General features: G+C 44.5%; 1 protein-coding gene and 2 long non-coding RNA genes across 3 annotated transcripts in view; 2 read left to right on the top strand and 1 right to left on the bottom strand.

Annotated features, from left to right (window-relative positions):
* Positions 1-2,243: 2,243 nt before the first annotated feature.
* LOC140327632 (uncharacterized) lies at positions 2,244-5,272 on the top strand. Its single transcript, XR_011920046.1, has 3 exons — positions 2,244-2,806; positions 4,856-4,888; positions 4,968-5,272. It is a non-coding gene; the product is annotated as an uncharacterized lncRNA (long non-coding RNA).
* Positions 5,204-10,927, bottom strand: LOC140327631 (uncharacterized). Its single transcript, XR_011920045.1, has 2 exons — positions 10,815-10,927; positions 5,204-6,030 (listed from the first exon to the last, which is right to left on the bottom strand). It is a non-coding gene; the product is annotated as an uncharacterized lncRNA (long non-coding RNA).
* Positions 10,928-12,513: 1,586 nt separating this feature from the next.
* Positions 12,514-22,093, top strand: part of MYOCD (myocardin) — a gene marked incomplete in the record, with an annotated part of 33,143 nt that continues 23,563 nt past the window's right edge. The window contains 2 exon segments of the mRNA XM_072403299.1: positions 12,514-12,960; positions 21,590-21,655. Coding sequence (XP_072259400.1) covers positions 12,906-12,960; positions 21,590-21,655 — 121 coding nt within the window.

The following is a 22,093-nucleotide window of genomic DNA, read 5'->3' as shown; positions in this document are numbered from 1 at the left end:
AAATCTCACATTTCCATAAGTCTTCAAGCCTTTGGCAGCTTGGAGTATTTATGGGGGATGGGGAAGCTTTGCACCCCTAGATGGGGACTATTGGTGTGCAGCCATTTTCAGGTCTCTCCAGAGATGTTCAGTAGGGTTCTGGCGGGGCCACTCCAGGACATTCACTGAGTTTTCCCTGAGCCCCCTGTGGGGTCTCCTCTGTGTGCTTCGGGTCATTGTCATGTTGGAATGTTCGGCCCAGTCTGAGGTCCTGAGCACTGAGAAGGTTTTCATTCCGATATCTCTGTACTTTGCTCCATTCAGCTTTCCCTTAACCCTGATTGGTCTCCCAGTCCCTGCTGCTGAATAACACCCCACGGAATGACACTGACACCACCATACTTCACAGTTGGGATGGGATTGGCAGGTGATGGGCGGGGCCTGGTTTCCTCCAGACATGTTTAGAATTTTGGTTGGACAGATCTGGTTTTATCAGATGAGGGAATCTTCTCCCTCACTCCGAGAGCCCCTCAGGTGCTTTTTAGCAAACTCCGAAGAAGAGGAAAGGCTTCCGGCCATAAAGCCCAGATCGATGGAGGGCTGCAGTCCTGGTTGTGCCATCTCCACACCGGGTCCCTGGAGCTCAGAGTGACCATCGGGTTCTTCTCTCACCAAGGCCCTTCTCCCTCCATTGCTCAGTTTGGTCGGATGATCGGCCCATGGAAGAGTCCTGCCAGAATTATGGAGGCCGCGGAGCTCCCGGGAACCTTCAGTGCAGCAGAAAAGGTTTTGTAGCTTCCCCAATACCGAGCTCTGCAGGCCGCTCCTGTGACCTCAGGGATTGGTTTCACTTTCATTGTCAGCTATGGGGCTCCTATGGAGAGGTGGGGCTTTCCCAAATCATGGCCAATCAATTCACCACAGGGGGCGCCAAAAAATTCACCACAGGGGGCGCCAAAAAATTCACCACATGGGGCGTATAATACAGGAGGTCACCCCTCTCTAGATATAAGTTGTATTATACAGGAGGGGACATCTTTAGATATAAGTTGTATAATACAGCAGGTGACATCTCTAGATATATGTTGTATTATACTTTAGGTGACATCTCTAGATATAAGTTGTATAATACAGCAGGTGACATCTCTAGATATATGTTGTATTATACTTTAGGTGACATCTCTAGATATAAGTTGTATAATACAGCAGGTGACATCTCTAGATATATGTTGTATTATACTGGAGGTGACATCTCTAGATATAAGTTGTATAATATAGGAGATGACACCTCCAGATATAAGTTGTATAATACAGGAGGTGAGCCCTCTCTAGATATAAGTTGTATAATACAGGAGGTGACATCTCTAGATATATGTTGTATAATACAGGAGGTGACATCTCTAGATATAAGTTGTACAATACAGGTGGTGACATCTCCGGATATAAGTTGTATAATACAGGTGGTGACATCTCTAGATATATGTTGTATAATACAGGAGGTGACATCTCTAGATATAAGTTGTATAATACAGGAGGTGACATCTCTAGATATAAGTTGTATAATACAGGTGGTGACATCTCCGGATATAAGTTGTATTGTGCAGCGATGTTTTGTGTTGGGGGAGGGGGATTATACCACTATAAATAAATACCGTTACATTCAGTATATACCCCATGGCCATGGCATTGAGCGGCACATCCTGGCTGCCATTATCTGGCCCCGGCACATATCCTGGGCTCCCGGCACCGCGCTGTAGGGCCACTCACACTTCTTTCTCCTCTGTGGCATAAACTTATCGCTTTGTCCGCAGCTCCAAATATTTAGATAAGCAGCCGAGCGTTTGCGGTGGAAGTATTTTTATGATGCTTTGTGGAGTTTCCTGCGCAGCAAGCAGGCAGTGAGCTCTCTATAACAGCCGGGCCCCGGGCTCCTAAAGTGCAAACATCCCCCCCAACCCCCGACATCACAACAAACGCTTTGGAACGCGACCTTCGCTAAACAAGTCAGAGACAGAAAACCTTCGGTCCCTCGGAAGTCCTATTATAAGAAATGAGCCGGGGGCAGATAATTGGAGATTGGCAGATTTCGGCCTACGTTGTCCCCAGAAAATAATTTCAGCTGATGTCCCCTCTGCCGACCAATCAAATGCCAGTAAACTTGTTACAGGTCATGTGATCGCTCTCATGGTCACATGACTGGCGCAACACGCGGCATGCACTCGGCTTTTTTTGGGAACGGTTTCACTTGGCGGTGTCCGGTGAATTGGGGGTGAATCTGGTTTTGAGGTCAATACCATACTCCCAATACGTGTAATATGACGCTATCAGAGCTGCAATATGACTTTGTATGGGCCCCTGGATATCAGCCAGGTATCATGGCAGAATAACAATGTCTATCACCTCTCATTAATCTTCCTGCACTCATTATGGGGGGATGGGTGTCTCTTACCCCACTGGGGAGAATTTTATTTCCTGTCCTTGTGACCCCTGAACAAGAAATATTGGCAGGGTTGTCACCCGGGGTATCTGATCTTGGCCTTTTCTCCTCATCCAGGATTTACCCCTCTGTACCTACCCCATAAAACACACAGGAGCCCCCATCCACCATCTTATACCCCTCAGAGGCCACACCTCTTTATATGGGCCGTCCTTTTAGGATAACTCCGCCCCGTCCCGCCCCCAACCGCGGCCAAGCTGGAACCGCGGTGAGGCGGAGGAACACAGAGCCGGCACTTCACTGCCTATGCAGAGTCTATGGGCGGAGTGATCTCCTCATCCCCTGCCAGGACCGGAAGCTGAGGGACGCTGGAGGAAGACTCAACGTCAGGTGATTGATTTGGGGGGCAGTATTGGGGACTGTAGTAGGTTCTGCACTGGGGGGACAGTATTGGGGGGGGGCTATCACTAGGTATCTGTATGGGGGGGTTGTATGTACGGTGGGGGGGGCTATCACTAGGTATCTGTATGGGGGGGTTGTATGTACGGTGGGGGGGCTATCACTAGATATCTGTACAAGGAGTTGGATGTACGGTTGGGGGGCTATCACTATTGGTACCGAGGCCCATCATGCAGCACATTTTTGCACAATAATCAGTGCAGCTCGGCCACCATTTATTTATCAGACTTTTGCCTCATCCTGCCCCCATCTCATCCCCGGTATACAGATTTTGGTTACGTGCGTTATTTATTTTTCCCTTTTCTTCCAAACATCCGTCTCTGTGATCGGCAGAGGTATAATTGGGTAATTTCAGCGGCCCACACAGCCCCGATACAATACGTGCAGAGGCATCGGAAGGGCCGGACGCGCTGGCTGAGGGGTTTAATGTGGCAGAACGAGCCTGGGAAAAGCTCAGCGTCAGAGATCGGCCAGCAGTCTGGTATTACGCAGACGCGGAGTATCCAGAGGCCGTTATCTGGATGAAGATCTCCGATTCCCCCAACTCTGGAAGTAATTATATACAATTTGCCCCGTGACATCACACTTCCAGGGGTCACAGATGAGAGGTGCCTGGACAAATGTGGGAATCACCTGACAAGTGTTAGAACATTAAAGGGACTTCCAAGCAATTCCCAGGAAGTTTCCCATATCCAAAGTTTCTTCCTTTCCCACCTACTATCCCATACAAATCCCGGAATCGTTCACATTGCCAGCGCCTGACTGCATGGTTCATACACACAGTGCTACAAAGAATCTCAAGGGATTCATCATCAGCTCTGCGAGTGATAGAAAATAAAATCTCTCATTTATATAAAAATCTATAGATGGATAAATCAATCCGGATTATGATTGGTTCTCCTGAGTCATGCAAATATTTCTTCCATCCATCAGTTACAACCAACAAAATCCTGACTCATTCATTATACCAATCAAATAAATTGACAATCTATTAATCTAATTGATAATTCCTTTAATTTTTGTCACACTGATTGATAAATGTGATAAAAAGCAGGATCAGGGGCTCAGACCTGTCTCTTGTCTATTGTATTAGGTTTGCCACACCCCACTCACATAAAAGTGAGTTCTACTAAAGTAAGAAGACAATGAAGAGAAGACGGGGTGTTATATTTGGCAATCAAGTCTATTGATAGTTCATAGATTACATAAACATAGCAAACAGGAATCAAACCATGTATACAAATCAATAGGTTTTAGGAAATGTTCCATTTAAATACTCGGGGTGTTCTTGACCGTTAACTATACATAAATACGCTAATGGTATAATAATGATTAGCAAGAAAAAAAAAGGAAAACGTTAGACACCTCCTAGCCCAACGCGTTTCGCATATTGGCTTTTTCAGGGGTATTGTTGCGGACACTTAGGATTTCAATAGAGAATTGCAGCTGAAAATACTCCTGGAAGAGAAGGTGGATGCACCTGATGGATTGACCCTTTGGGAGGCAGCTACTAATAGCCCTGCAAACACTGCCGGCTGCCCAAACAATTCCATCCCAAGGAGGATACTTACCTGTACCAGAACCTTGGACCTTCCCTTCAAGGAGTATTTTCTTTTCAGCTGCAATTCTCTCTTAAAGTCCTCTACCATACCCCTGAAGAAGCCAAAAGGCGAAACATGTCGGATTAAGAAGCATCTAGCATTTTCTCAGTTTCTTTTCTTCGCTCTTGTTAATCATTATTCTACCATTAGAGTATTTACGTATAGATAACGGTCAAGAACACCCCGAGTATTAAAATTGATTTGTATATATATTTTGATTCATATATCACCTGTCACAGTTTCCAGGGAGCACTTTAAATTCTGTATATTTCAATTTTTCAGATATTTATTTATTTCTATGTTTTTCTTACACTTACAGATATAAGTGTTTTGCTAAATATTGTATTTATTTATTTTTTGCTATCTCTGCTGTGATCAGTAGGACCTGCGACAGCTCCTTCCTGTGCTGAAGGTAAATTGTCTTCTAATGCACGATTATGTGTTTTGTTTTTAATGGTTGTCCCATAATTAACACTTCTGTTCATTATTAGTTTGAGCTGTGATTGCAGAGACTTCTGAGGGATGATGGGACATTTTAGGACTGACCATTAAAGAAGAATGTAAACCCTAACAAATGATGTGTATTCAGAATCGATCGCCTTCCTGACAACACAGGAACACAATTAGCCCCAGAGCATTGTCACCTTATCACAAGAGCCTCAACAAGAACCCCCATGGCAGGATCACCTGGGACTATTTCATTGAAATGATTATTACAATAAAGTGATATTTTGAAATTTAGGTTTATTATTGTGTGATTTCAGTGGTTGGGTTTACAATTATTTTAATTGATTAGTGAACAATGTGATGGAAGAAAATTCAGACAATAGGAGCAGCATAAAAAATAATGAAGAAACACAACCATCAAGAAGTCAGAACATTTACGGCTTGACCCATTTCTTTTTACCCGATCCTTAATAAACATCATAATGGAATGCTTTTATAAATGAGATGCTGAATAATAAAACAGATTGGAACCATAGAGAGAGATTGGCACAGTCTCCAAACCAAGGTTTGGGTAGCTGCAGCAGCCCCACAATCTCCAACCATCTCGTGTCACTGCATACACTGAATATCTTGTGTCCCCTCTTAATGGGTAAAGGTGCAAAATAAAAAAGTAACAAAAACATACACATTAATATATATTAATATTATTTAGCATCAGCATTTCAAGATGGCAGTGAGGTCCTTTAACAAGTTTCAGCTCCCGTACATCCGTGCTAAGGTGAAGCCACGTGGCTGCCAAAGAGAGATGAAGTTTATGACCGATGGTTGTTTAATGAAATCTGGATGGGATGACAGATGACACAAATGGCCTAAACCAGGGAAGATACAGCGCAGATACTGCAGGACCAGCTCTAAGGACGCCTGGAAGCCATACATCTTCAGGACGACACATGGCCTGTGTAAATTGTTTAGAAAATCCTGCAGAGACAAAGCAGCCTTCCTGGGGTAACAGCAGCGAGCCCGGCCTCTTCTCTAAGTGCAATCTCTCCACCGGCCCTCTAAATTGTCGCATTGGCCCCGTGTCCCCTGCTAAGAGTCGCTTTCAGCCTGTCAAGAAAACAAATGGGAAAGGCTCAGTTTTATTATACAGTGAAGGAGAAGAGTCCGGAACGCTGACACGGAGCAGGCGGTTCCTCTCCATTGAATATCTTCCAGAGTCACCTGCATTAGAGGGGAAACATGAAGAAATGATAAATTCATGATAATTTCTGGATTATTTAGACACAGATATTTACATCAACGGCTTAAGCCGTCTGCTGCAGAGAATGGTGTATTTCAAGGCAAGATGGAGGACATGACAGAGCCATATCTCTTGTGTGAAGTGTGTGGAGGATGGGGGACGTGTGGACATTCCAAGCGCTAGAAATGTGAAATAAACTATAATAATACTTTGATTATACAAATGTCAGGACCGCAGACCTCGAGGCACACTGGGGATACTTCACTGTGTTCAAAAGCAAATAATAACAATAAATAAAAAATAATAGACCTATAGTAATTGCAGCAAGCAAACATCAACCACAACGCCCCAACTTTCTGGAAGACATTTTTGGTCCTTTTTTTACCATAAACAATTGCCGTTCTTTTTTTATCCTTTGTTTTATGTTGGAGCTTCTCATCTCTGACATTTCCCATCATGGTTTTCTGATGATGGCCAATTTTATTCTCTAAAGCCCATGTGCGAGGGTGACAACACAGAACAATTGATAGATTAGGACGTATTGATAGATTGATTACCCAAAACAGTTGCCCTGCCAATGGTGGTGCTATAGAGCACATGACCTTGTTAGACGGGTAGGCTGACCGGATTTAGGATCTGGATGAGTCCCTTATGATTGGTCGATTCAGCCTGTGCATTAGGTAACAGATGAAATGATTCACTCGCTCATCGCTTTTCACATCCAATCAGCAGCCGTCATTTGTTCTTGACATGATTCTGACTTGTAGCCAGCCAGTCCGGCGGACCAGGGTTAGGTCGCTTTGTGATTGCTGCATTCTACAATTAAGAGTAAATAGGAACCATCTATGTTCTGTAATCAGCTTAATTGTGGAGTAGAGGAAGTCTCCACTCACCTGTCTCTTCTGATTTTATAGAAGAACGGAGCCCTCCGCCATTTCATCAGCTAGCGTCTCTGCGGCCCATTAGAGGCCCCCGTGCAGCGGCACTGCAAATGCTTCTGCTCCTTCCTGTTCACTTCCAGAATAAGATTCATTGTTCAAGTTGCCCCATTGCTACAATAAAAAGTGTGGCCCCTGCAACGAAGGTGTTTGATAGGCCTCTGTTTATGACCACAGAAAAGCTGAAGAAGAAGCTTCAGAATTCAACACTTTCCTGGAGTGCCAGGTTTCTGGGCCCCTGCTGCACTCTGTGGCCCCTCCAGCCGGTGGCTGTGCCACTGCAACATGCAAAGTAACTCTATCAATAACTTTTGTAATATCAATAACTTTTTACAAGATATAACCAAGATTCCATTTGAAAATATAATAATTATCCAAAGGATCGCAGAAACCTTTGGTTGTGTCTTTTTTCCGATGCGTTTCGCCATATGGCTTCTTCAGGGGAGGTTGGAGACGTAAAGAGGAACCAAACTATAAATTGCTTTAAAAAAAAAAAAATACATTTACCTTTAATCCCGCAGTGCAGTAGAACGGTCTTGAGGTGTCTTCCATCAGGTCCCATTTCATCCTGCATCCGTCTCGGGCACGCCGGGCTCTGCTATCTTCTCCTCTTCTTCCTGGTTCTTCTTCTTACGTCACCTGACACAGGCGCAGGATTGGGTGATGTAGGTTGGAGAAAAAACTTGCTGATATCACTGCGCATGCGTGGGTTCGGCAATTTTTTTCCATTTTCACGAAAAAGACTCCTTCTGTTTGGGCATGCGCAGAGGGAGCACCCAAGAGCCTCCCGAGATGCCTGACATAAGTATCCTAGGGGGCTCTGCGCTCCCATTCATTCTCGATCGTCTAGTTCAGGGGTTCTCAAACTACGGCCCGCGGGACGAATACGGCCCGCTGAAGTTCTCCATCCGGCCCGCCGGCTGCTGAGGCTGCTTCTCCTGCCTGAACTCTGGCTGCCTGCGATCTGCACTCCAGGGAACCCGGTCACATGACACCACTGTTGCCGGGGTAACGCTGGAGCTGTCGGGCGGAAGCCATCAGGCAGAGAAGGTATGAGCAGAGACTCACTGCTGCCTTCATACATCGGCTGGTTCTCACTGCAGCACAAATGTACATGATCAATGTACATTTGTAAATAGTATAAACATTCTATGCACATTGATCATGTACACATGTGCTGCAGTGTGATCCAGCCGATGTATGAAGGCAGCAGTGAGTGACAGGTAGCAGACACTGACAAAGTTTTTTTAGCAGCCCTTTTTTAATTAATAAAAAGTGTGGGGTAGTGTTGGGTGTAGGGTAGGGTGTATAAAAAGAAGCAAATTAATGAATTGCTTGAGATTATTCATTTGCATGGAAAATTCAAGATAAATTAGCATTTTCAATACACACAGTGAAAATTCAAATTTATCTGTGCATTTTCCATGCAAAGGAATAATCTCAAGCAATTTTAAAGCCAAAGTAAACGCCCCTTTTTTTTTTTTTAATGATTGGCAAGTGTGCTGTGCATATAGTATTGTTCTTTCATGTTTTTTATACAATAAATACGTTTTGTGCAGTGTGCATAAGAATCTTCTTTTTTTTTCAAACTATAGTACGGCCCCCCGACAGTCTGAGGGACCGTGAACCGGCCCCCTGTTTAAAATGTTTGAGGACCCTTGGTCTAGTTGATTGAGAATTAGGGAGCGGTGCTGCACCCTTTTCTATTTAAAAAAGGTGTTGCACTTAAAAAAAAACAAACAACAGAATTGTATCTTAACATAAAAGGCGTGCCTACTTTTTATGTAAAGTGAAATTTCTGAGTTTAGCTACACTTTAACTAGACATATAACATAACAATGAGTAAATAGGAAGGCATAAAATGGATAAATGTACAGAAATATAAAAATAAACACAGCTGTAATTTCTCTCATCATACATTGTATGTCCTCATACCGCTATGTCTGTGAGCCTTTGTTAGCTCATTGGTGGTGCTTTCGTGTGTGGCAGCTGCGTTCCTCTGGCTGGTATTGCGAGGTCAATGGCGCAATTGTGGGTTTCCAAAAACAGCATTGTTTTATTAAATGAAATTCACCCTGAAGCATGTTATGTGAATGAGTTTAGCGTTTTGTATTGATGGATGTACGGGATACCTGGAATACAAGATTATGTTTACTGTGAGTTGTGTCACAATGGGGTAAATGTATTGCAGCTTCAATATCTGATGGTTTTTCATTTTAGACCATAGACGACTCTGAAGAGGAGATTGGGAAGGAGAATTGTTAATGTATTTCTAGAAATTCGCTTGCTTTATATTGTGACACATCAGAAAGACATTCATACCGAGTTAGGACTTTGAAGTGTCCACTTTATTTTGATTCAGTTTCAGAAGCTGTGATGGATAAGATGCGAATGATCACGTTTCCCGAATTCTGCGGAATCATTCCTTGTTGGCGCAATGTCCAGAGGCCACGGCGAGGCCATGAAAGGCTTCCAGCGGATCGTTAGCGTCTCGGTGCCGATCTCTGGGTCTCCATCATTTCATTGGAAGCCGTCTCTTTAACCGACACATAATTGTGTTTGTTTTTTATTTTCCCAGGAAAAACAAATCATACAAATGATTCATGATGAGAACATTCCCGTTCCTCTAATTTACCGTTTTCCTAGAAGAAGTTCCAGAAATGTCGCTGTATAGGTGAGACACAACAAACGCGGCTTTTATTCTTACCTGCAGCAGTCAGATAACATCTGAATCACAATGGTCAGTAACCATTTAAGTCTGCATGATGGCATTCCTGAATTGTCACAATGTACAGGAATAAGATTGTTTTGTCAGGAAAGTTACACTGTTTATCAATAAAATGTCAACTTGAGTTTTGAGTCAGTGACTAAGCCTAGGCTGAGATTATGTTATCAGTCTGCTGCAGGCAGGAGGAAGCATTTCCTCAGTCTCCTCTCCAAGTGATCAAACTGCAACATTGTAACTTTGTAAAAGATTAGAAGGTGGAGCAGAAGTCAGTTTAGGGTGAACTTTCAACCTATAGATGTAGATGGGTCACCTTCTCCAGGGCCAGTGAACACAAGGGGCCCGTTGATGACAATATGCATTGTACAGATTACCCAGCATGCCCCTCTCACAGACCTTACAGATGGGAACCTCCTCCCTGTAACGGACAATCTGCTCCCCATTTAAACTGCAGAGAATACTCTTAGCACCCCAGTTCCTATCAGAGCCCTATGGTATTCAGGGGCCCCTTTAGTTATAATGGGGCCCTTATTGATTTTTTCCGTGCCGTGGAGGATCTCTGCTGTGAATGGAGCAGCAAAGGACCTGGAAGGGGTTAAAAGCTCAGAACTTTCAAAATCTTGTGTGCCTTGCAGAGCGCTGTCTCTCTCTGTGCTGTTACATCACCCAGTGGCGAAATTCTTGCGGTTCGCAGTTTCCCCATCTGGGTTTTGCAGTGAATTTGCCTTCAGGTTTTATACTAATAGTGGATTCATTGTAGCCTCCGCTGAGCCCCCACAAACAGCTGCAGGTGTGCCCCCCATGGCGTCCACCCAATTCTGAACACAGGAGGGGGATACGAATGGAGACTCTGCACAGCCGCCATGTCAGACCTTCTTCTGTCTGATCCACCAAATATTCAAAATGTTTTCAAATAATTTAAGGAGGAAAGCAAAAAATAAATAAACAGCGGCTTGTGTAGTATTAAGGTTGACAAAACCACACTCACCATCTGGTGCGAGACTGTCCACCAATCAGCAGCCCAGAGGCTTTCAGCAGTATTTGGCCTGGTCACATGACTACCACCAAGGCATCAGTCATGTGATCACTTCTATTGGCATTAAGAGAGAATCAGGCAATTGAATCTTCCTACTTGGCAGAGACCACATGACTAAAGTGCCGGTCATGTGACAGCGTGGTCCTTTAGTAGTGCGCTGAATTTTGTAGAATATTAGGGAATAATATGAGGGGAATTTTTGTAATAAATTTATATTTATTGTTACTTTGTAGTTCTGATTCAATTGTAATCAAATCAGCCAATCAGAAATCATCCCTCTCTCTCCTGCAGTGAGATGAAGTTTGATTGGCTGCTGGGGGTTATGGAACTTTATCATTTTGCATTGCTGAAACAAAATTTGGTAATCCTAACAGATTCTGAATTTACATATAATATTAGGATATTAATTGTGTGAGTGGCCGGTACTTGCCGCTTAGGGGCCCCGTCACACTTTTGGAATAATTAAAACCACTGCAAGCTGCAGCTTTGAAGCACAAAGAGAGAGCAATTACCAGAATATGCTGCTTGTCCAATCACAACCTGGGGGCGGGGCGGTGACCAACCTGTATTACATAACTGTGGTGGAGAAAGATGTAGTCAGCCTGTCCTGTCTGGCAGGGGAAATGTTAATAAATGTAAACTAGACAAATGTTGCTTCTGAGAATCCCAGCCAGCAAAATCATATTTATATTATGTTTAACATGTAAATGTTAAAAGTCACAGACAGGTTTCCGTTGCAGACTAAAAGTGGCTGAACGTATTTTATTGTACAATTGTATTGTTTATTATGGAAAGCACACAGAGTGACCTTCATCCAGAAATGGTTTAGATGAACTTCAAAGCCAAAAATAACAAAATAAAAATTTATAGTTTAATAAAGTATACAATGATTAGCAGCATTTCTGCAATAACGGGCTTCAGTCCAGAGGGTTGATTGCAGTACTTCTTGCTGCCACTAGATGTCCTCAATCTAAGGCCAGCAACTCTCAAGCCACTTCTTCTGAGCCCAGGTCATCCTAACCCAAGGAGAAGTAACACAGCACGGCTATGTGCTGATCTCTCTGTCAGTCTGCTCTCTCCACCTATCAGCATGTTTCTTATTAGCGCATGGCTTCTGGTGCCTGTATATACCATGCATGCACACAGCTGGATCATGCAAGATGCAACCTTAGACAATGGATGTCCAGGGGGGGCCGGGTACAACCTTCCTGCAGAAAACCTTAGAAATGGCAGCTGTGCCCCTTTCCATCACTGCTCAAGAGAGCCAATTGGTCTCTAATGGATCGCTAAATACAAAACCATCAATGGCAATCTTCATTGTCAGTAAAAAATAAAGGGGGGCCCATACTGCTGCTATGTCTAGGGCCCCACTCTGTATTATTCCATCTATATGGATGCAAGAAGCAGGCAGCACCGTGCAGACCCAAATGTCAGGCTGCAGCTACCATCAGCCTCCCCTCTCTGCTGTTTGCAATGTTCCCAGCGGTCCATTTCATCAGAATCACATGGAGGTACAACAAATGTTGGGTCACTTCCTCCTCCTGATGTAATAGGGTAAGATGAAGACACCCAAGGTTGATGGTCCACCAAAGCTGATATAAGTTTGAAGCTCAGCGAGGAGCCACAGCCATTGGGCTATGCTGCAGAGGAGCCTGCGTGCTGATTGGCTGAAAGTTTATTTGGGAGCCCTCCCAGATGATGGGGAAGATCAGATATCCAGCTTGATGTTTCCTACTAGACAGTGACATCAGCTGGGAGCTGAGTGATGCTGATAATAGTAACTCTGGGAGGAGGGTCCGGGAGGATGGAACTTAATTAATCCAACACAGCTGAAGCAAAGCATTTGCCTCTTGCACAAGGTCAGAGTTTGATGGGACCAAATTCTCCGAAGACTCAAACTTTCTGCTGCTGAGCGAGGGGGCAGCTACGCCGGCATTGGCTAGGAATAAGTGGGGGGAACCGTCGGATGTTTCATTCTCTCTTCTCATGGTGGTCTTTCCCGGGACTCATTTTCGACCTTGGAATTGCGACTAAAGGAACAACATGACTTTACTGGGATCGGAACATTCCTTACTGATTCGGAGCAAGTTCAGAACAGGTAGGGCGAAACCCCCATCGGATCATTTCGCTTTGAGTTTGTATTAATAATCGCTTGGTTGTATTAAAAGGACGCGTATGGAAAAGTCGCGACATGATTTTTTTTAATTAGAACCTTATAGTTCCAGAAAGAGACGCAAAGCTGGAGCGCAGATTTTAGCCGGGAGTAGCTGGTGCAGGGCGAATCTGTCTGCCGTACGCTGCGCTGTCTGCGTTCACCCTGGGTGTATGTTCTTCTATTATATATAAAGTGACATCATTTTCCTGATGTCATATAAACGTCACAGAGATAAATCATTATTTTATATAAAATTAAAAGTTTTCAAATAAAAATTCATTTTCGATCTTTGGAACGACTGATAGCGGCTGAAGAGGTTCTGCAGCAGCCTAAAAGAAAATAATAGTTAAAGATTTATTCACAAATTTCACTTGGTGGTAATTTGCAGTGAATGTCGCCCAAGTCAGAAAAATTCTGCGTGCTGCAATATTTCTCCGGCATTCACTATTCCAGGCAAAGCCGCAGCGACCTGCCAGTCGGTCTTCGCCCCTTTCAATGCTAGCGTAGAATAAACTTTGCGCATTTCTATAAATGCAGCGATCATTTTTATTTGAAATGACTTTCCCTTTAATTAACCCATTCACCCCTGCGGAGTGAATCTGACAGCTTGCGCCCCGCTGTCAGAGGCAGCCAGAGCGGTATTGGTTGGGTAAACGCAGCAATTACCCTCCGGCGACGAGTTCTTGGCTGCGTGCGTGCTGTTTCAATAACGCTCTCTGGAGAAGCAGAAACCACTTCCTACCGCAGCCTCGTTAAGCCTGTTAAATGGAAAATGTCGAGTTTGGAAAGTTTGCAAACAACTCTGTAGGCATGTGAGTGGGCTGAGAGACGGAGTGACATGTTATATTCTGCCCGCTGCATGTTTGAGGAAAGGGCACGGGCAGCGGTGCCAGGACGCAGCGCTTGTGCAATGCTTTCCGCAGGGGTATTGCAGAGCTGTGACCGCAGGGTACCTGTTGCTGCGATGAGGTCTGGGGAGGGGCTCTGTCATTAGGGTTATGGCAGAAATTTTTAAATTTAAAATATTCCCGATCCCAACGTTTAGTACCCCATGCATTGTTTGGGGGAGGTAATGCTGTGTGACCTCCATCTATGTAAGTGACATCGGAATAAATTTGGAGCTTGGGATATCCAATGTGTGGAAAGAACTTTGTGTCACAGGCCAGGATTCACCGGGTTTCATAGTGCCTAAGGCATGCAAAAATAACATACCAAAGGTGAAAGGCTACTTTAGCATGCCGAAATTGCACTTTAATAACGGTTGTTTGGATGAATTGGGGCGATTGTCTTGTGTTGTATGATTGCAGCATGAATATTCTAGTGATATCTGCCTATAGATCGATATTTGTTGTTTAAATGACGTTGGCGTTTTTCTTTGCTTTCTTTATGTTTGCTGTGTGAAGTTTCATCCAGGGTGTTGCCGTAAAAGTTAAAGGTGCAGTAAAATGCACAATTGGCACATTGGGGTGCAAAGGGGCTCATTGTTGTGTATTTACCCCACCCTGGGGCACAAAGCCAGAATATTGTGATGACCGCATAGTGCATTTTATTATGCGCTGTTGTGTCAGAGCTCCTCCTACTTGTTTGCACAAATAAATGCGCTCGATTTCATAATGCATGAAAGAATGCGCAGGCGTAAACTGGACCCAGTGGGGAGTATTTATTAAATTGGGTGAATCTTCTGATTCATACAAAGCATTTCTTCCTATATACACCACACATAGCACCTGCTGGCTGGCCCTCCGGAATTTGGTGTTTTTGCTCAGTTTGAAATGCGGTTTACTTCCTTGCTTCTTCTCAGCCAATGAGATGCGATCATCGAATGGCATCATCACCCAAAATATCCCCAATACATCAGCGGGTCACAGAAATGACCTCCAGTATTAACCCCTTCCTACCCATTGAGTGCTATCCATGGATTTGAGTCCGGTAGGATTTCCTTCGGACTTTCTTCTCTTTTAGATAACACCTGCAACATATTTCGGGTGCCGGGATGAGCACAATTTTCTAAATAGTAATTTGTGGGGTCTGAGGTGTCACCAATATTATAACAAAGCTGCAATGATAAGAATAAAGTTTAATTTTTGATGTCGTATCACCAAAGGAGCTTACAATCTATAAGTATTTGATCCCAATTAAAGTAATATAACTTTGTCCTGACCAATCCATAGGGGGAAACTAACTGTCCAGTGCATGGAGCATTTGCACAGGACTCCTGGCTATACGTAGCAGACGTGTTTATTCCGTGATCATCGCACAGAAACAAACACAGCGCCGGGCCGAGGGGCAAACAGAGGAGGCCATGGGCTCATCGACAGAAAGTGGGCACAGAAAGGTCCGGACCTGCTGGAGCAGTTTACAGCTCGTTGATTGGGGGGGGGTTCTGGTTTAGATGACTGGTAAATATTTTGATGTTTTTGTGCTGGGGGGACAAATAATTATCCCGACTTAGGGCAGAATAAATGGTACATGGCGTTACGCAATGACACAATAATATTTAAACAAATGGGACGCAAGCCAAGCAGAAGCGAAAGGAATGTGCAGGTTGTCCTCTTATCAGGAAAAGTCTGTGCCTCTCTCCAGTGACAAATATTAAGGTGACACTCCGATAAGGGGGACACTGTTTCCCGTCACTTGTACGGCTTGTCACTGTCAGTTGTACTGGAATAGATAAATGAGCTCATGGGGGGGCTGCCATTCCTCTGGGGGACTTCACGCTGGAGCCACACTGCCCCCTAGTGATCGCAAAACTACAAACGCTTTCCAGATGGCGGTGTGGCCGCTTCTCAGAGATCCAGCTTATTTACCGGGGGTACTGATCATCCGATATTAAAAAATAAAAGTTGTATAGCTGTTCTGATCAAATTCTGATACCCCAAAAAAAAGTTTTCACCTTTTCTATGAACAACAGCGACCCATAAAATGTTACTTATTGAAACAAATTATTGGGAACAGCATCTGTTTATAAACTGACGAAGAAGGACATGCTTGTACCCCCCAACTGCCCCTGATTTGGAGGGACTGCCCCACTCTATACCCTCCAACTGCCTCTGATTTGGAGGGACTGTCCCTCTTCATACCCCTATTTGCCCCTGATTTGGAGGGACTGCCCCTCTTCAAACCCATCTGCCCCTGATTTGGAGGGACTGTCCCTCTTCTTACCTTCCAACTGCCCCAGATTTGGTGGGACTGTCCCTCTTCATACCACCCAACTGCCCCTGATTTGGAGGGACTGTCCCCCTTCATACCCCCATCTGCCCCTGATTTGGAAGGACTGTCCCTCTTCATACCCCCAACTGCCCCTGATTAGGAGGAATTGTCCGTCTCTTTACCCCCAATCTGCCCCTGACTAGGAGGGACTGTCCCACTCTATACCCCCCAACGGCCCCAGATCTAGAGGGACTGTCACTCTTCATACCCCCCATCTGCCCCTGATTTGGAGGGACTGTCCCACTCTATACCCCCAACTACCCCAGATTTGGAGGGACTGTCCCTCTTCATACCCCCCATCTGCCCCTGATTTGGAGGGACTGTCCCTCTTCATACCCCCCAACTACCCCAGATTTGGAAGGCCTGTCCCTCAGTTGTCCATCTTTATATCTAATCACCTCTATATATAATGTATTAATAAACTGTTACAAATTGTTACTTTGTATAACTTCCTCTGACCAATCATTGCTATACTTTTTTTTTAATTTGCTTTCTTCTCTGATCTGTCCCCGTCCAGTAGTTAGGCGATGTTCATGTTACACTGCAGTCACTGCGGGGTCCGACACTTCTCATACGTGATAAGATTATCATGAGCGGGGACATGAGGTTTCCAGAGGTGGAAAGAATTGATAGGACACCGAGTGGGTTTCAATTTTTTTCCTGTGTGTGGAATTTAAAATAGATATAAACCCAACCACTAAAACCTCAGAGAGGCCCCAATGTGTTCAGTATTTCTTTTCAGTTTTGAGTAAAATAAATCCTGTTGGTTCTGCCATGTTCAGGCACTTCCTGTTATAGGGTGCTCCACCGTTGTCACCCCATCACATGGTGGAGTCACCCCGACACGTGTGGTTTTGGTTCACCCCTGGAAGGCCGCTGATGCTGGAGAGGAGTACATGTAGGCAGGACGTGCCCGTTCCATGGTCGTCCTGATTTCATACTTTGATACTTCTCTGTAAAAATTTACTTTTTGTATCACTCAGCATAGCGGGGGCGTTCCCTGGGGTTTGCAGGTCAAGCCGACGTCACTTGTTTCACGTTGGATTGTACCGACGCTTCTAGATTATATTGTCATTTCTTTATAATATTCCGTATTTCCCAGACCCAACCACATCAGGTTCTGTGGCATTGATTGGATGAGAGGTTTTGGACGTGCGCTGTGATTGGGCGGTTGTCCAGCCGGTGGTTATTATCCATCTCCATGTAGGTGAATGATTGGATATTTTATTGCTGGCTGTTGGGTGCAAATGTCTTGTATTGTGAATAATGATCTATGGCTGGTTAGTGCGAGGCAATAATGGTGCAAAGAGTTATCAGTGAGGGAATTGGGGCAAAGAGATGACAATTTATGGATCAGGTTGGGGGATCTCGGCATTCATACAGCACAAACCGCATTCATCCATAGCACTGTTTGCGGTGAATATCTTATATTTATCACCATCGATCTGTACAGGTGTTATAATGTGTGATAACATCCATAATAATGTGGATTTCCAGGGTCCGCAGAAATAGTGGCGCGGCTTTGTCATGTGATGTACGAAGTTCGCCTAACGTAATATTCGAGCAATGTTTTTTTCTGTGTGTAGCCGGCTGAAGGCTTTGCTGTTCCATGTTTTGCTAATGTTGTGTCAGGCCGCATTTAAATAAACAGCAGGAACGATTCTGGGAATGCAAATTCATTTCCCGAAGTGAACCTGGAAGATTGTGCAAGGCCGAAAGCAACACCTCCATCCACTTCCTGCGGGATGACAAGTGCCAGTTATCCAGGGCAGACCGTATATCATGAAACAATATTTCTGGCTTCAGGGGGAATCTTCATTCACTTTTATCAATCAAGTCAGAGAAACTTAATTGGATGATTGTGGTGAATATTCACAATTTATGCAAAAAATAATTCACTTAGCTTGATGAATAAAGTGAAGCTGTGCTGACTTCAATCATCCAATCACATGCAAGTTTGTTTTTTGTCTTGCATACCTGACACAGGTATGGTAGAGCATGTGACCTCTGAGCTTGTACTGCTCAGACCCTGCAGCCAATCATCATGCCAGAGCACTGTCACATGACAAGGTGGGGGGCCACTGATCCCTGTGTGCTCCCGCCCAGTAGTCACCTGGTACATGGAGATAAATGAATGAGTTATAAAGTGAGCATTACAAAGACTTTATTCTCAATGGGCAGGGTGACAACACCCCTCTAAAATCCATCAAGAAGAGGGGGAACCCCGATAATAAAGAAAGAAGCCTCCAGGCAAGTAATCTCTCCAGCATTAGCAAAGTCTGAGATATCAGTTTTGGGTTCTCTGCAACCTTCAGTAACTGCCGTTGAGGTTGCTCAATAAACCTCAGAACATTTACACCACAACACGGTCAGCTGACACCCGGAGATGGCGCTTTCTAAATGACCCTCTCTGCTTGCCCAACAGCTGACTGCAGATCCTGGTGACCCCCCGGGGCTCTTCAGTAAAGCTGGCCCATCTCACTTGTCATTTCCCCCATATGTTTCCAACTTCTACCCAACATCAAACAGGAAGGCGGCTCCAGCCACTAAAATGATGAGCTGCGACCCATTAACCCTTCCAGAGGCCAAAACCACACAAATATCTGCACAGCAGCTGCGTCCTTTTCACAGACACCCTCCATGTACCCGGGTAAGATTCTGACATTATTAGCAGTACCCGGTCTGTACGGCCTGTGTGGTCACCCTTCCGCCATTGGCCCGTGATATTTAGAGACCTCCAATCATAACGCTGCTGAGTGTTGGTGATATGAATCCCAGATGGTTTCATTGGTTTGTTATGCGGATTTATTTATTTTCTGTTTCTGTAATCTTCAGCCAACAATATCTGACTTATTTTCTGCTCAATAAACATTGATTTGTATCTTGTTAATAAAGTTAATTTTATGCCCAATTAGCTATTAAAATTATTTGTTACGGCGCTGAGCTTCGGATGGCGGAGCTGCTGAGGATAAATGTGAATGTGGAATCCTTTGTGACCGCTGGTATAGTCTGATTACTGCGGGGTGAAAAGACTGAGGAAATGCTTCCTCCTGCCTGCAGCAGACTGATGACATGGTCACTGAAAGGAGCTGGGGTTGTTGAGTTGTTCTGAACAGTAATACCGTTGTTGTATTACTAATAATCAGGATTTATATAGCACCAACATATTACACAGCGTTGTACATTAAATAGGGGTTGCAATGACAGATATAGACAGTGACACAGGAGGAGGAGAGGACTCTGCCCCGAAGAGCTTACAATCTAGGAGATATTGTCATGTCAGATATTTACATTCGCAGACTTTTCTTGCTATAATCCATTGATGTTCACGGGGTGGCACCATTGTGCCCTAACCTACCCGTCACCTTGGCACATGGGAGGCGGTGATGTTGGTTATCTTTCCTTGCATTCCATCGCCATGATGACCGCATTGCAGGGCCCGCATGACACTCCATAAATCCGGCAATATCTGGGTCACACTGACAAATGTTGCAGCCCAGAAAAGTGTTTACATCGTCCTGTCGCAGTGCGAGAGATTAGCGGTGATCCAGTGCCGTAAATAAACTTATCTCGCCAAGAGGCGAATCTAAACACGGCGAGAAATGAAGAACCGACGGGGGTGACCTCCATATTGTCACCATGACTCCATCCTTGGCAGCTCGGGGCCGCACACATTGGCTGCAGGTGATCCGCAGACTTCTCTGTAAATCGCTCATTTCTCCGTCCCGGTCTGTCTGGAATTGCGATCCAACAAAGGCCGATGTGCCCGGAGGCAGAGGGAAGGAGCTTTGATAATTTCACGGGGGAACTCCGAGCTGACATCGGCGGTATTAGGTTGGGGCTCCCCGCAGATACGGATTGTACGGCCGCCACTGCACCGATATTCCTAATCTCCGATGCCTTGTACACTGCCGCTCACTTCCTGCAGCTGTCGCCACTTTTCCCCCCACATGTTTCCTGTTAGATAAAAAGACTTTTCTCCTCCAGAAACGGGAACGTCTGCTCAACACGTGTCCGAGTCACGTCAATCCCCCGCAGCATTCACACAACGCTTAGTCAGCAGATCGGATGAAATGATTTTATGTCAAATTATATTATTGGCTCATTAATGCCATTTATTGTAAATGTCATCGGTCATAAAATGTGGCAGAGCAAACTTAGGGGCTGTTTAATGTACAGCGCTACGTAATATGTTGGCGCTATATAAATGCAGTGCAATAATAATAGGAGCGTTCTGTAAGAAAGTGATCATCATGGCAGCTCCCATATCTTCTATATAAACAAAGGGTTACTGCTAAAACCCAACGGAACTTTAAGTTTAATTCAGATAAATACATTGCAGGTGTATAAAACCCAAAGGAGTGCAGAGTATTACAGCTTTTCTCCAACAACCACAGCCTAGGAAATCCTGTCCACTGCCAGCACACTGCAGAGAAGGACCATTGCTTGCTGTGTGGTACCAGTGGCCTCTCTGCAGAAGTCTGACACCCCCTGCTGGATCAGAGGTCTCTCATCATGGACATCTGCAGGGAGACCACTGCTTCCATATTGAAAGCAAGGATCCTGGCAGGAGATCAAAGTCTTACAATGTATTTAGATTCATTAAACTGAGGAGTTAGGGGCATTGGATAGTTCAGGATACTTACAAGCAGGAACCCTGCTATCTATTTATATATAAATGAATGGAAATTGCTGAGGTTCTGCTGATGCCTTTTGTATTTTCTGACGTGTTAGCCACCAATGGCTGGGACCTAATAATCTCTGGAGAGCTGGCATAGAAGTTTCTGCAATAAAACTCATTTTAGCAGTAATGAAGTTCTTTCCCTTTTGTTAGTTGCCATTCACACATCACATATTCAGTGAAAGTGTTGGGGGGCTCCTATATATAACAGGTGACCAGAGGTCCCATCCCCATGCTGTAGTTCCTGAGTCTTGGTTTGGGTTTCTCCATCTCCTCCTATATTCTTCACAATGTTAAATATTAGGCATAGAAAGCTGAACCCCAACACCCCCATCCCCACCCCTCCATACTGCCCATTGCAGAGTGGACCCCCCATGTGATAGAGGATAAGGTAAGGTAACCCTGCAGCTGAGAATACGTTCAGGTGACTTTCACCAGAGTTTGGAGTAGGAAATCCAAGTTTTCCCATCAGAGTTTGGCCCAAATTAACCCGAATACCCCGGCGTTGTGTGACTTGGTGTGGTGTAAGGTGTGTTTGTCCTGCATGGAGATAAACCCAACCCTAACCTCCGACCCCCCCCTGTCAGAGGAAAGTGCATGCTTCTTCCTTATAATGGGCCGGCCTTTCATTGGTCCGTTGGGTCGCGGCCGTTCTCATTCTTGACATCTTTCTTCTAATAGTTCTCCAGTTACGGCTTCAGCAGAGAAGGGATCGGCAGCATCTGGTGGATCATGGCTTTATGCATTGTGAGTATAACTCGCAGAGGATTCACCCTCTGGGCACCATATTACCCACTAACACGGGAGGATGAATACTCACCTCCATAATCTCCGCTTGTAATAGTGAAACTTTCCAAATGTTTTTGTATTGTTGAATAAGTTTTTGCATACAACATAAACATCTGTAAAAAAAAATAATTGGGATTTAATAAGTATCAAAACTTAAGAACATAAATACAAATATATTTCAGTTATCTGTCTCTGGATGTGTTGGCTGCATTATTTATTTATTTGGTGTTAGGCTTTTTTGTAACCGTAGCAATTCTGCCAATAAAATACTTCCTGCCCAATGGTGACAACACTCCCTGTGCTGTATCTATGGGCGAGAAGTGTTGTCATTATTATTATAAACAGGATTTATATAGCACCATCATATTACAAGGCGCTGTACATTAAATAGGGGTT

This window comes from Pyxicephalus adspersus, chromosome 3 (genome assembly GCF_032062135.1).
Source record: "Pyxicephalus adspersus chromosome 3, UCB_Pads_2.0, whole genome shotgun sequence".
Lineage (NCBI taxonomy): Eukaryota > Metazoa > Chordata > Amphibia > Anura > Pyxicephalidae > Pyxicephalus > Pyxicephalus adspersus.
This window is presented reverse-complemented; position numbering and strand designations above follow the sequence as displayed.